Below are 15,644 nucleotides of genomic sequence, written 5' to 3' on the forward strand. Positions count from 1 at the left end.
CCTCTGTACCTAGTGAATGGGCAGCCTTTGGTGGCAAGATGAGCATGGGAGGTAGTCATGAGTAATGGGTAGCCCTTCAACAGATAGTTCCTGTGATGAGGTGTCCATTAGCAGCTAGTGAGTGAATAACTGAGAAAACAGTCTCTCCTCTTCAATAAGATGTGTACTCACATGCTGCACTAACTGATGCCAGCATGTGAGGATTTGGTTGCTGGGATGAATATGTAGCTGACTCGCCAACACAGCGGGTGGCACTGTGGTCTAAACTACTGGGCCTCTTGGGCTTGCCGATCGAAAGGTCAGCGGTTCAAATCTCTGCGATGGGATGAGCTCCTGTTGCTCTGTCCCAGCTTCTGCCAACCTAGCAGTTCCAAAACATAACAGCGCAAGTAGATAAATAGGTAGAACTGCTATGGGAAGGTAAATGGTGTTTCCATGCTCTCTGGCTTCTGTCACAGGGTCCCATTGCGCCAGAAGTGGTTTTGTCCTTCTGGCCACACGACATGGAAAGCTGTCTGTGGACAGATGCTGGCTCCCTTGGCTTGAAAGAGAGATGAGCATCGCAACGCCATAGTCACCTTTTACTGGACTTAACCATCCAGGGGTCCTTTACCTTTTTACCTTTACTTTCCTACCTATTGGAGGGAGCTGCAGGCAAGGACCATTTGCAGCTTCTGCTTGTTCTGCTGCATATCTCCTGTTTCTTTGACCTGTGCTGTGGTTTGAAACATCCTTTCAAGTAAGGAAGTGTACTGCAGAGGGGCTTGCTTGGCAGGCTTTGCCAATTGTTGAAGCACGGTCCTGGTGTTCTCCAACAACAGTTGCTAACCTTTGCTTTTTCTGTGCATGATGGCAGCTTACTTGCATTTCGGGGAGACACTCTGTAGTCATTAGTATTTGGATCCTTTGCACATCTGCTATCTATTTTCCCAGAAAAGAATGGCTTAGGTGCAAGGATCCTGCTAGTAGGCAGTCTTCCTATGTAAATACCTTTCTGCTGAATATATTCCTGGTGGATTGATGATGCTTCAGTTTGTTAAACTGACCACTTATAAAAATACAGCCTTGCATGTATTTCTTGAAATAGAAATGCCACTCTATAACTTATCACTATTAGTTAGCAGTGATCCTTATTTCCTGATATTTATCATGTCCTGTGAGTCTTGTAATTTTCTTTGACCTGTGCTGTGGTTTGAAATATTATTTGATCAGTATTCTCAATGAGTCATTTTATCCACATGTATTTAGTTAATTTTTTCCTGCCTGTGTTTATATATACTCTATAAGGAAAAGGAAGCCTGACTGCTCGCAGCTGAGTCTGGTAAAAGAGCAATTAGTTTCTATCAGAGCCAACAGCTGTCTGTAATGAATTCTGAATTAAAATTACGAGCAAAGAAAAGAATCTAGCCATCTGCAGGAAATGTGAAAATATTTTTATAACCCTAATAGCTGAGATCTGGACAAGGGTATTCGTGAGATTTCCCAGCTGTACCTACAGTGAATTCTCAAATAGCCTCAGACACAGAGCACACCAGAATGCATAGCATCAATTTTGGCTGCTTAACCTCTTTGGCTGCACTTGAACCAGCCTGTATTTTGATCTAAAGTAGTCAGCATGAAAGCCTTCCTTTGTCAAAAAGCATTTTTCTGTGCCTCCAAAATGAAAATGTAGCTGTAAAAATAGTCCTGTTATCTTCGCACAGAGTCCTTCCAATCAGTGCTCCATTACTAAAATACCACCCCTCAAAATGAATAATCATAGTTAACTTGATTTCCCCCTGTCCTAAATTGTTCCTTTCAACAGAATATTGAGTTGCAGTATTGGTTTACATGTGGCATTTTGATTGTGTTACCATTTCACATGTTGTAATTCAGTGCATAACCCTCCTGATTCTGTTTCCAATGTTCCTTTAATGTATGTTTTGGCCCTTCTAGCAGCAGAATATCTCAAAATTATGGTTTGCCGAAAAGGTGAAATGATATGGATATAGAAGCCACAGTTTAGAAATAAAGCAATATGCCTTGCATATACAATGGACCAGCTTCAGTCCCTAGCATCTCCAGGTACAAGATGGGAGTTTATGGGATGGGTGTCCATCAGAGTAGACAGCAGCCCAAAGACCCCCAGTGGCAGGAAAGGCGGGATGGGGATCCTTGCATGGGGGTACCTGGTTCACGCCCCTTCAAAATCATGCGCCTGGGGCTATGGCCCTTTTGGGCCCCCTATGCTACACCCATCCTATCTCCCTTCATAATAACTCAGTGAGGTAGATTAGCCTTGACTCAAAGCCATCCAATAAGCTTTATAGCTGAGCAGGGATTTGAACTAGGTTCAGAACTATTCATGGTATCATATTGTCTCTCACTGATGACTTACAATAACTCAGTGGGCAGAAGGAATGGAGTAGTACTTAATCTCCCAACCATTAGCTATGCACCTCCCCTCCCCACCATTGCTGATCCAATCCCTAACGCCAAACCTTACAAAGTTGTGATGATTGCTACGCAGTAGGCGAAAACCAAATGGCCCTGCCCATTTGCCAGATGGAAAAATTCCTACCAGGCCCCCATTACAAAACAGGCGACCAACAAAGTCCATAGCAAGGCCAGTCAGACCTAAGAAAGGGGGATGGGTGGGTGATCCGCTGCACAAAGGCAAAGAGGTCCAGCAAACATCGCACAGGGATTAAATAATGTTTTGCGGCCATCCCCCAAGCCAAGCCATTGGCTTTAGGGTCCAAGTGACTGCGAAACGACCAACCAGAGTGGAGCAGGGCATAGCCCTGCCCAAGCTGGGAGGTGGGGGGTGCTTAGAGATCTGATCACAACACACGCCCTCCTTTAAGAGGAATCGATTTGTAGGGAAGGGTAAATGTGGCTGCACCAAGCTCTGCATGTGTTATTTTTCAGAAATTTTAAAGGCGTCTTACAATGGATATGGGACCGTTCCTTCTGCCTGCTGATCCAACACTTTTTTTGTCACTCCTGCACATGGTCCCTAAAAGATTATATGTGACCTATGTGTTGTGTATGTTTGTTCTGTATCACAGTTGCTGGCAGTGAATGCAGTTCAGCAAACCAGTTGGTTGAGATTAAATGTCAGTTTCAAAGAAAGACCAAGTTAGAAAATGGTGGGTATGCGGCTTGTCTTGATACAAACGTAATACATATGAAGAGGAAAGGGACAAGGTTTGCCATGGTCCTTGCTAGTTGGTCGCAAGTTTTTTTATTATGCATGCATTGCATAAATTCACTAAGACCATAATAGGAATTGAATACATTGTGAAGAAGTCCATGCCATATACCACAGGTGAAATTAAGTGCCATTAAGATAGGGAGATTTTGCCACTAAATTCAGTTGCATTTTTTGGCATCTTAGTCTTTCACCTCAAAACACCTGATTCAAATTCAGCCATTGAGTTTGAGCCACAGTTTCCCTGCTTAATTGCTCCACATGTATGCATACACACAGGTTAAATGATATTGTAAAGCGGTGTTCATTTATGACAGATACCTGTGCTATTGAGGTTTGTTTTTTCCTAGGGTAATAATCTCCACTTTTAATTTCATAATGTTCTAATTAGCTATGCATCATCATTGGCTTCTAAACTAGAATAATGTCTCTTCTTGCTCCCTTTTTAACCCTCTAAATAGCTTCTAATGATAATCACTTACTCAGAGAATATTGTGCCTCTCTGATGCTTAGTCCCTTTGTTGATTAGAGCTGAAATGTAGATTTAGGATCCCTACAAATTATCATCTTTTCCATATAAATACAGGTTTATTCAGTGATCCTTGCAAGTATTTACTTGCAATTTTATATCGCACATTCAGTGCATGGTAGGTCGCCATTATTCCCTTTTTTCTTTTTCTTTTGGAGAATTAAAGCAGAACTATAGACTAAATCGGTGGGGCTCAGAAGCTCACAAGGCCAACCCATGAAATTAGCATCTGAGGAGGGATTTGAAGTCAAGTCTGATTCAGGTATAGCAATCTGTCTGCTGGGTACATCAACTCTCAAGAGAAAAATCCTCATATTTGTAAAGGGCATCTTTTGTCAGGAAATACATGGGGATCTGTGGCTCTTCCTCCCCTGTAGCCCAGTTGGAAGTAAACACAGCGAGGCAGAAGAGAGGCACTGCAGCCCAGCAATAAAAGCTGTAGCAGTGGGAATTTGTCACTCAGACATCACAAAATGTGCCTCATGGCTCACACGGTAGTATGCCATCTGCTGATATCGCAAATTGCCTTGGTCTTAAAAAATATTCTAGGAAGGATAGATGACTTTGTTTCTTGAGCATTAATCGCTCATTCATTTATTTATTTCTGCTCTCACTGAAGCCGAGAGAGATTTCCACAGCCTTTCTTAAGATGGGTGCTTAAGCACACTTTACATGCTGCCTTGGTAGCCTGACTCCCACTATAACCTAAAGTGTGGCCGTATGCATAGATACCCATGTGGTTCAGGCTGATTAGAACCACACTTGAGAAGTGCCTCAAAATTTAAAGTTGCCCAGGAGTCATCATACCTTTTGATCCCAAACCTTTTGATCATCATACAAGCAACGTAAATGCATAGAGAGACAGTTCACTAGATGTGTAATCAGTAGTCTAAACCACTGAGCCTCTTGGGCTTGCCGATCAGAAGGTCAGCGGTTCGAATCCTTGTCACGGGGTGAGCTCCCTTTGCTCTGTCCCAGCTCCTGCCAACCTAGCAGTTCGAAAGCACACCAGTGCAAGTAGATAAATAGGTACCTCTGTGGCGGGAAGGTAAACGGCGTTTCCGTGCGCTCTGGTTTCCGTCACAAAGTTCTCTTGTGCCAGAAGCGCTTTAGTCCTGCTGGCCACATGACCCGGAAAGCTGTCTGTGGACAAACGCTGGCTCCCTCAGCCTGAAAAGCGAGATGAGCACCATAATCCCATAGTCGCCTTTGACTAGACTTAACTGTCCAGGGGTCCTTTACCTTTTTACTTTAATCAGTAAATTGGGCCTCAATCGCTCCATGAATGGAACCACAGAGATGGAAGGCAATAAGTAGAATAATCTAATTCAACTCCACATTCACATCTCCTGTACGTGATTATTATGGACAGTTTTTTTTTTCCAGTGGAAATCTCGTAACCTTAAATGGCTGTGATTAAGCCTGCTGTGTATAGTACTTGCTTCTTGTATTAGGTACAATTAGTTCCCACTGATTTGTCTAATATAAAATTACCTTGTAAGCATTATCTTACCTTCCTGCAGGTATTGTGCGGAGGAAAAAGATAAGTGCTGTAAAGTACACAGCACTCTGCAACAGATACTTACATTATTCCCACTGATTTGAACAAAACAGCTATTGTTGCATTACACAACTTTCCCTACAGTACAGAAGCTTTCCCTGTCATGTGACATGCATCTACCTTGTCCTATTCTTGCTGCTTTATTCTTAAACTTCTTACTGTTTGTTGGCTTGGGTACCGCTATGCACAGGGCTTCCTCAGTGCCAACAATTAGCCGATCGTCAGCTTGAGGAATGAAATTCACGAAACAGAAATTTACCAGTTCCTATTGAAAGTGCTTCTGAGGTTACATTTTGATTCTGAAGCAGTAGGCACATGTGACTTATACATTATATTTTTACAATCTTGCTTTAGAAATTCATTTGACCCAGTTCAGAACATTAAAGTGTTTGTACCAACCTAAGATACATATAGGGATGCGGGTGGTGCTGTGGGTTAAGCCACAGAGCCTAGGACTTGCCGATCTGAAGGTCGGTGGTTCGAATCCCCGCGACGGGGTAAGCTCCCATTGCTCGGTCCCTGCTCCTGCCAACCTAGCAGTTCGAAAGCATGTCAAAGTGCAAGTAGATAAATAGGTACCGCTCCAGCGGGAAGGTAAACGGCGTTTCAATGCGCTGCTCTGGTTCGCCAGAAGCGGCTTAGTCATGCTGGCCACATGACCCGGAAGCTGTACGTCAGCTCCCTCAGTCAATAAAGCGAGATGAGCGCCGCAACCCCAGAGTCGGCCACGACTGGACCTAATGGTTAGGGGCTCCTTTACCTTTACCTTTAAGATACGTATGCCTATATCATCCAAATGTACATGTTGTGTGCCTGGATGAAGCAAAACACCAAGATGCTCAAAGCCTACCCCCTTTGGTTCCGCAGATATTTCTGCCTTCCTGCATGCTGGCCTTACACATTGCAAAATGCATATTTAAACCACTGTTGCCAATTGTATGCATATTGTTATCTGCAATTGCTTTAATTGCATGCTGTGTTCCCACCTGAAAAGCATGGACAACTCTCTAAGCGGTATAACACAGATCTGAATAACTGTTGTACCTAACAGCCAATATAAGTTAATCACACTTAAGCCCATTGATTTCACCGATGTGAATCAAAAAGCAGTCCTCTGAGTAATCATCAGGAGAAATTTCTTTAGCCATTAAGCTTCCTTATTCAGTGGAATGACAAAATAGCATTGGGCAATAAGGTAGCAGCGCCACTTGACAGCTCCATTTTTTAATGCTAAGAATCTGTGTCAACTATAACGCTGTCACCAGCAGCCTACCAGTCCTTGCCTCCACCATCAGACTCCCAATCTATGTATCGTTCATGTTACTTTGGTCTGAGGGCACATGACGCATCCACCTTGCTGAAGCTAAGCAGTGTCTGGACCGGAGACTGCCTAGGAATCTCATGTATGCCACTTTAAGTTTAATGATGGTGGTGGTGGTGGTGATGATGATAATAATAATAATAATAATAATAATAATAATAATTTATTTATACCCAGCCCATCTGGCTGGGTTTCCCCAGCCACTCTAGACGGCTTCCAGCAGAATATTAAAATACAATGATTCATCAAACATTAAAAACTTCCCTAAACAGGGCTGCCTTCAGATGTCTTCTAAAAGTCAGATAGTTGTTTATTTCCTTGACATCTGATGGAAGGGCATTCCACAGGGCGGGTGCCACTAAAAGGCCCTTTGCCTGGTTCCCTGTAACTTTGCTTCTTGCAGTGAGGGAACCGCCAGAAGGCCCTCGGTGCTGGACCTCAGTGTCCAGGCAGAACGATGGGGTATGGAGACACTCCTTCAGGTATGCTGGCATACAGTATACAGGTTTATTGAGGCCGTTTAGGGCTTTAAAGGTCAGCACCAACTGAAGAATGTTATAATAAAAGCAGTGCTTTTGTGATGGTACTTACCAGTACAGAGTAAGCAGTGCTGTATGCAGTGCTATTTTTCTAGAAAAAGAGGTGCCGGAACTCACCTTGTTCTCTTATACAGTGGGACCTCGGGTTACATACGCTTCAGGTTACAGACTCCGCTAACCCAGAAATAGTGCTTCAGGTTAAGAACTTTGCTTCAGGATGAGAACAGAAATCATGCTCTGGCAGCGCGGCGGCAGCAGGAGGCTCCATTAGCTAAAGTGATACTTCAGGTTAAGAACAGTTTCAGGTTAAGTATGGACCTCCGGAATGAATTAAGTACTTAACCCGAGGTACCACTGTAATGGCAATGGCGCCCACTTGAGAGGAGCCAGAATTGAGTTCCAGTGAGTTCAGGCTGAAAAAAAGCCCTGCTTGTATCCCCCCCCCCTTTCTTCAATAAGTTCCAGGTAGCTTATGGTGCAGGTTATCTTCACAGTAACATTGTTACTTAATTTGAATGAATATCCCTATAAAACTCTAATACTTCGAGTGTGTACAGCACAGGAGCTACTGTGAGTATGCTGCTTTTGTGTAAAAATGGTGCAGTTTGTTTTCTGATCACAATAATCTTCCTAGCAAAATTGCTCTGTTTTTGTTTTTGGCACTGTCGTTTAATTTACCATATAACTTCTCCATAAACTCTGTACCTTTCCATCAGCTTTTTTTGTTTCGTTCTGTTTTTATCACAGTTACTTTATGTACTCGAACCTCATAAATGGCAGTCTCTATATATTCCAAAGCCGCAATATTCAATCGGATTATCCCCTGATATATGTCAAATATGTCCTAAATGATTTTTGGCCCATATTTTAATATCTTTGTTCTTCCAAATAAATGGCCTGTGAAATCTCGTAATTACAATGGCTTCCCTTGCCAGATCACTGAAATATCAGTTGAGGGTCAGCACTGTAATAGCAACAAATTAATCAGAAAAGCCAATCTCTAAGCACAACCACACAATGCCTTCAGTATGGAATGGCCCCCGAATGCCTCTTAATTTCCCTTTTCTGCATACTGTAGCTGTATCACATCATGGGACATTAAGCATATTTCAACTCACAGGACTGACTCAGTTGTGTTTGCAGATATTGAAAACAAATGTTGGAACTGGATGAATGATAGCACTGAAGCAATAACAATTTCCTAGTAGGCATGCTTGTTTAATGGATTGCATAGTCTTTTGGCTTGTAAACACTGCAATTTCTGTTGCTAACTGAAATAAAAAGATTACACACACACACACACTGTTAGAGTTTGGTAGCAGTCTTATTGAGTAAAGGGAACAAAAGGAAGTTGTTACAAGAAGTAGAATAACTGTTTGGCCGCAGCTGCAATGGCATATTCACATTTGTAGGGCTTTGCTATATTGAACACAGTGGAACTTACTTCTGAGTAGACGTGCTGCTAACATTCATGACCTAAGTCCCCATCCTGAGAACAGGCTTGTCTCCATTCAAACAACATGTATCAGGCATTATCATGTTCGAAACCTTTTTCCCTCAAGTTGCCAGATTAATTTCCAAAAGTGATACAAAACCTGTGGGGTAGAGGCATGCAAACTTTTGAGCTTCATAGCACTCTTCGCCAGACAGACTGAAGAGTCCTGTGAAGCTCTAAATACTTCAGAGAAAGCTGATCAAATGAACTTTTCATTCCTATTCTATAGAACAAGGTAGGGAACCTTTTTGGATCTGTGAACCAGAAACTTATCAGGCTTGTCCTCGCAGTCTCCTGATATCAGGTGATTTGGTGCATCAAATCCTAATGCTGGGACTTCAAAGCACCTCACTAAAATGGAGAGAGAAAATGTTTGATTTTATAGGGGTTTCAATGCAGATCCTTTCCAGATCACAAGGGGTTTGCATGGAACCTCCTGCTAAAATGAAGGCCTCCCTTCATTTTAGCAAGGAGTTGAATGCAAATCCCTTTCATGTATCAGGAAGGGGTTTGCATTCAATCCCGCCAAATTTAGCAGGACTTATTCCCCCTGCCTATCAGCTGACATAACCCACCCATCAGAATTATGTCAGCTGATCAACTAGTGGACATGGGGTTTAAAAAATAGCCTTGCAGTCCAAACTGGCCTACAGGCTGGAGGTTCCCCACCTCTGCTATAGGCCATAGCATAAGCAAAAAACAATGTACACACACACACACAGGCACTCAGGGACACATACATACATATTGACATATCCCCCATACACTTATACATGCATAATGTTACCTGCTTTCAAATATGAGATAAGACCAAAACAATAGCATAAGCAATTTTTTATATTTTACTCAAGGATTATAACTGCTTGTACACATGCAAAACACATTCTGACAGCTCTTGGAAATTGCCATCAGCATGTTTTTTTTTTAAATTTCAACCACAGAGCATTGGTACCCAATTTGGACTACACCTCCCATTATCCTTGACCATTCACCATGCTGGATGGGGACGATGGGAGCTGGAGTGCCTGAACATTTGGAGGGCCGTACATAGGCTACCCCTTCCATAGAGTTTAGCATTTGGTGAGGCAGATCTCCCCCTGCCCCCTCTTTTGCTCTAAGATTTTCCGGCTAAACGTAACAAACTTAACTGCTTTGGGCTTAGTTTGTTCCTTTTGAAGGAACAGTGCTTGGCAACTCAGACAAGGAAAGGCTTAGATAACCCAGAGATTGCTTATCATTTGTACTGTTCATGCTATGTTTGGGACTCAGCGCTATAGAAAAGAGTTAGGGAGGGAAGCAAAATGCACATAAGTTATTATCATCATACCACCAAGCTCAGCTCTGCAAGATCAAAGAGACTTTCTTACTCTTTTAGAATTCTAATCCTTCAGTTTAAGTCATGCACACCACAACAGTGATGGTTGGGGGATGATGATGACCCAAACAAGCATTTAATAATAGAATCCAAGAATAATGAGCTAGATAAGAGAAATATGGGTTGCTTAGTTGACCTTGGTGGTTCTGACAAAAATGTATATGTAACATGTATATGTAACACCCGCCCTGTGGAACACCCTCCCACCAGATGTCAAAGAGAAAAACAACTACCAGACTTTTAGAAGACATCTGAAGGCAGGCCTGTTTAGGGAAGCTTTTAATGTTTAATAGACTATTGTATTTTAATATTCTGTTGGAAGCCGCCCAGAGTGGCTGGGGAAACCCAGCCAGATGGGCGGGGTATAAATAATATTTTATTTACCGTATTTTTCGCCATATAGGACGCACTTTTCCCCCTCCAAAAATGAAGGGGAAATGTGTGTGCGTCCTATGGGGTGAATGCAGGCTTTCGCTGAAGCCTGGAGAGCGAGTGGGGTCAGGGCGCACTGACCCCTCTCACTCTCCAGGCTTCAGGAAGCTATCTGCAAGCCTTGCAAGCCCGGCGGGAGGTCCCGCGGGCTCGCAAGGCTTGTGGGCAGCAGCCTGCAGCCCACAAGCTCGGGGGACAGCGGGGAGGCGCAGCGCCACCACCCCACTATTCCACGACCTGATCTGGAGGCTGGCGGGGGGGGGGAGAAGCAAGGAGGCTAGAGAGGCTGTCCCTGAAGGCAGAAGAGGGAGACGGAGAGCTCCGCCTCCCTCTTTTAGCTTGGGGATGGCTGTGCAAACCTGGGGGGGAAATTAAATTTTTTCCCTTGATTTCCCCCCCAAAAAACTAGGTGTGTCCTATGGGCCGGTGTGTCCTATAGGGCAAAAAATACGGCATTTATTTATTTCACATACAAATAAAAGACAAATGAATTCCTTTATCTAATTTAGTTAACAAAGCAATACTGCAGGCTGATCACTCTTGATTGAACTAAATGTCAGTGGACTTTCTTGTATATAGTTAGGAGAAAAATCTTTCTTTTTAGAAGTCATTAACAAAAGGACATCAGATATTTTTGTCTTTGGAGATTTAGCTGGTTTAAGGGATGTTATTATCACAGATACAAAAGATGCTTTTCCTACTTTAATAAAAAGTGGGATTTAAATTGGCCACTTTTGAAGAAAATTGTAATAAAGCCACATTCCTGTGCCGTGGATTTCAGCCTCAAGCATGTTGCAGGGAAGTCAACTAACAAAGGTGATTGGAGAGCCCCTGGGAGTATCATGGATCACATGATCCTGGTTTCAGCTCTTTGCCTGGTGATGTTGTGTCTATGTAGCGTCTTTTCAGATATTCCTCATTTCTCCCAGTCTCTCAAACACATATTTATTTTCACCCCTTGTCAAGATTTTCATGGAACTGAATCTCATGAAAAATTAAAAAAGGCCCAGTGCTCAGGGCACCAAATACATGCCCTGAGCCCAGGAAGCAATTGTTGCAGTGTCAGACAACAGCAGTATTGTGAATCAAATATTTCAGTCTCTTTAGGTTTTATTTAGTTAATTGGAGTAAAACCTGCAATGTGTGGTAAGGTGGAAAATACACTAATATACCAATTAGTGTAAAACTAAATCCTTAGTGGGATGGAAACAATATTACCGTGGAGAATAGCTTCACTGAGGCACAGGAAACTGAGGTGGTGCTCCAGAAACCTGCTAAAGGGCAGGAAACTGCAAGAAGGAAGCAGCTGGAGGGAATGACTCGTGGTTTCAGTTGTCTCTGTACTCATGCACAGAGTATGGGAAACAAGCAAGACCAATCTGAGCTCTTAATATAGGGTAGCAAATAGGACCTAATAGACACTACTGACACCTAGTAGGATGAGACTTCTGACTGGAATGTAGAAATGGAAGGGTACAATCTGTTAAGAAGGAGTCGACCAAACAGGAAGGGAAGGGGAGTCACATTATATGTAAAGGATGTGTACACTTGTGAAGAAATCCACAACATGAAAGGCAGATTGAGAGTACAGTGGAACCTCGGGTTGCAGACATAATCCATGATGGAGGCAGGTCTGCAACCCGCAGCATTCGTAACCTGCAGCATCAAATCTGCGCACGTGTGTGATGCAATTTGGTCTTCTGCGCATGCGCAAAGCGCGATTTGGCGCTTCTGTGCATGTGCGAGTGACGAAACCCAGAAGTAACCCTTTCTTCCGGGTTTCCCACAGTCCGCAACCTGAAAACACATAACCCGAAGGTTTGTAACATGAGGTACCACTGTATATGGGTAAAAAATGTAGGAGAGAGATCTTACTGTGAGTGTCTGCTATAAACCCCCAAGCCAAGCCTTCCTACAGCAAATTACCACTCAAAAAGGAGAGATAAAGTAGTCATGGGAGACTTCAACTACCACAATATCTGTTGGAACTCACATTCTGCCAAGACTGAAAAGTCCAGCAAACGCCACCATTGCCTCGCTGACAATTTCATTTTGCAGAAGGTGGAAGAAGCAACAAGGGGACTTGGTCCTCACCAACAGGGAGAAACTGATTGACCAAGAAGTATTGAGACCCTTGGGAGGAAGTGATCGTGTCCTCTTGGTTTTCTTGATACAAAAGCAATGGAAAAATAAGTGTAGTCAGACATGCACTCTATGCTTTAAGAAGGCTGTTTCAAAAAGCTCAAGGAACTACTGGGTGAGATTGAATGGTCAGAGATACTCAAAGAGAATGCAGTCCAAGATGGATGGGAGTTCCTTAAAGGTGAAATATTGAAGGCACAAATGCTTAAGGAGCTTACAGATGTGATTTAAGCATAAGAAATGGAAAACGGGAAATCACAAAGCAATAGTATACACAAGTAGCCAACAGTTGCAGGGTGAATGTCAGGTGAGCTACAGCTCAGAATGAGCTCAGGCTTGCAAGAGAGGTTAAAAATAATTTTAAAAAATGTTTCTTCAACTATGTTTGAAGCAAGAAGAAGAACAAGCAAGTAGGAGGTTCTCTGCGTGGAGAAGATGGAGAAATGCTATTGGGTGACAGAGAGAAGGTGTAACTGCTCAACACCTACTTTGCCTCTGTCTTCACCCGAAAGGACAGCAGTGCCCAACCTGGTGATAATAGAACATATGATAAAAGGAGGGAGCTGCAGCCCAATACAGTGGTACCTCTGGTCATGAACTTAATTCTTTCCGGAGGTCCGTTCTTAACCTGAGGTACCACTTCAGCTAATGAGGTACCACTTCAGCTAATGGGACCTCGTGCTGCCACCATGTCACTGGCATGCAATTTCTGTTCTCATCCTGAGGTAAAGTTCTTAACCCAAGGTACTACTTCTGGGTTAGTGGAGTCTGTAACCTGAAGTGTTAAGTGTTTGTAACCCGAGGTACCACTGTATAGGAAAAAGGGTGGTAAGGGAACACCTAGCTGCTTTAAATGAATTCAGATCTCCAGGGCTTGATGAGCTGAGCTGAAGGGTACTAAAGGAGCTTATGGATCTCAGAGGGATTTTTGTATGGACTGAGCCTATCCTGATTGTATTGGATTTGATAACCATTACACTCATTTGCCTTCAGCACTAGCAAAGCTCTGCTGAATGAAGTATTATTGCCTCTGGTCTATTTTGGGGAGCTCTGCTGAGCTCTGCAACGTGTTTAAGGTTTTCCTCCACATGTATGACACACATATGACAGTACCAACCAGTCAGCTTGACATCAGGACCAGGAAAGGTCCTCGAACAAGTTAACTAAACAGTTGGTCTTTAAGCACTTAGAAAAGGATGCTGTGGTTACTAAGACCCAGCATGAGTTTCTCAAAAACAAGCCATGCCAGGCGAATCTCCCTCTCTTTCCCTGACAGCATTACAAGGGGAATCCTGTGGACATAGTGTATCTTGATCTCAGTACCGCTGAGAAACTGGAAAAAAGGGGTTGGATGAGATTACTGTTAGGTGTATTTGTAGCTGCTTGACTGACCAAATGCAAAGAGTGCTTACTGCTGGTTCCTCTTCATCCTGGAAAAATTCTGCAGCTTTCTACATCCTTCCAATTCTACAGTTCTATTATTCTATGACTCATTGCCACTTGCAAACAAAGGGCTTTCCCCCATATTACTTCCATAGTGTTGGGAGATGCTTCTTTGTGACAAGATTCAACAGTGGTGCCATGAGCAACTGCATGCTGGAACAAGGTGAATGGGTTGAATTTCAATGAACTTTCCAACCCAGATTTTCATCACAGGGAAATGATTCTCGCTTGACTGAGGTAATTTGAGAAGGGGACCTGGTTATCAAAAAATACCCTAAAAATGAGCAGAACCAGCATGTATGTTAGGAAGCAGTTGTGCTTTTTTTGTGATGGTACTTACCAATGTGGGGAAGAAAAAAACTGCCCATGGTGGTCAATTTTTACAAACACAGCACTTGTATTAAGATATGAGCACCTTGGTTTTTTTGTTTTTACTGAAAAAGGCACTGGAAAGCAGGATCAATTGCAATGATGTATGTTGCCATGACAGTATGTCAAGAAATGTCGTACCGTAATGTTTCTATCGCTTACACGTATCTTGTGTTTTGTTTTTCTTCCCCCTAGTGCTGGAGTTGGCAGGACCGGCTGTTTCATTGTAATAGATGCCATGCTGGAGAGAATAAAGCATGAAAAGACTGTAGATATTTATGGCCACGTAACACTAATGAGAGCCCAGAGGAATTACATGGTTCAAACAGAGGACCAATACATCTTTATCCACGATGCACTGCTTGAAGCAGTGACATGTGGAAATACCGAAGTGCCAGCCAGAAACCTGTATGCATATATTCAGAAGCTGACACAGATAGAAGCAGGAGAGAATGTCACAGGAATGGAACTGGAATTTAAGGTACGTAACGGGGGTTTCCCCACACAGTTTTACATTGAAAACTGATGGGGGTGCGATGGGGGAAGTTAGACTTGATTCCAAATGGGTCTAGGGTGAGTTCATATGCTTTGGTAGATTTCCCTATGAAGGATTAGCAACAGAGTCTAAATTCTAGTCGTTCTGCTAGGGGGTATAATAATAATAATAAGTTATTATTTATACCCTGCCCATCTGGCTGAGTTTCCCCAGCCACTCTGGGCAGCTCCCAATCAAGTGTTAAAAACAATACAGCATTAAACATTAAAAACTTCCCTAAACAGGGCTGCCTTCAGATGTCTTTTAAAAATAGGATAGCTGCTTATTTCCTTGACATCTGATGGGAGGGCATTCCACAGGGCGGGCGCCACTACCAAGAAGGCCCTCTGCCTGGTTCCCTGTAACCTCACTTCTTGCAATGAGGGAACCGCCAGAAGACCCTCGGCGCTGGATCTCAGTGTGCAGGCTGAATGATGGGAATGGAGATGCTACTTCAGCTATACAGGACCAAAGCTGTTTAGGGCTTCAAAGGTCAGCACCAACACTTTGAATTGTGCTCGGAAACGTAATGGGAGCCAATGCAGATCTCTCAGGACCGGTGTTATGTGGTCCCGGCGGCCCCTCTCAGTCACCAGTCTAGCTGCCGCATTCTGGATTAATTGCAGTTTCCGGGTCACCTTCCAAGGTAGCCCCAAATATACCTTTATAATCTTTAGTTTTCTAAAGAGTTAGTGTTGCATTAAAGCAGC

The 15,644-nt window shown here is 43.2% G+C and overlaps 1 protein-coding gene across 43 annotated transcripts in view; it reads left to right on the forward strand.

Annotated features, from left to right (window-relative positions):
- PTPRD (protein tyrosine phosphatase receptor type D) overlaps positions 1-15,644 on the forward strand; it is a 1,161,589-nt gene that overhangs the window by 1,121,017 nt on the left and 24,928 nt on the right. For all 43 annotated transcript variants that reach the window (XM_083718180.1, XM_083718169.1, XM_083718207.1 and 40 more), the window contains one exon: positions 14,595-14,880. In XM_083718180.1, coding sequence (XP_083574306.1) covers positions 14,595-14,880 — 286 coding nt within the window. The remainder of the gene's footprint in view (positions 1-14,594; positions 14,881-15,644) is intronic.

This window comes from Podarcis gaigeae (genome assembly GCF_964106915.1).
Source record: "Podarcis gaigeae genome assembly, chromosome: 17".
Taxonomy (NCBI): Eukaryota; Metazoa; Chordata; class Lepidosauria; order Squamata; family Lacertidae; genus Podarcis; species Podarcis gaigeae.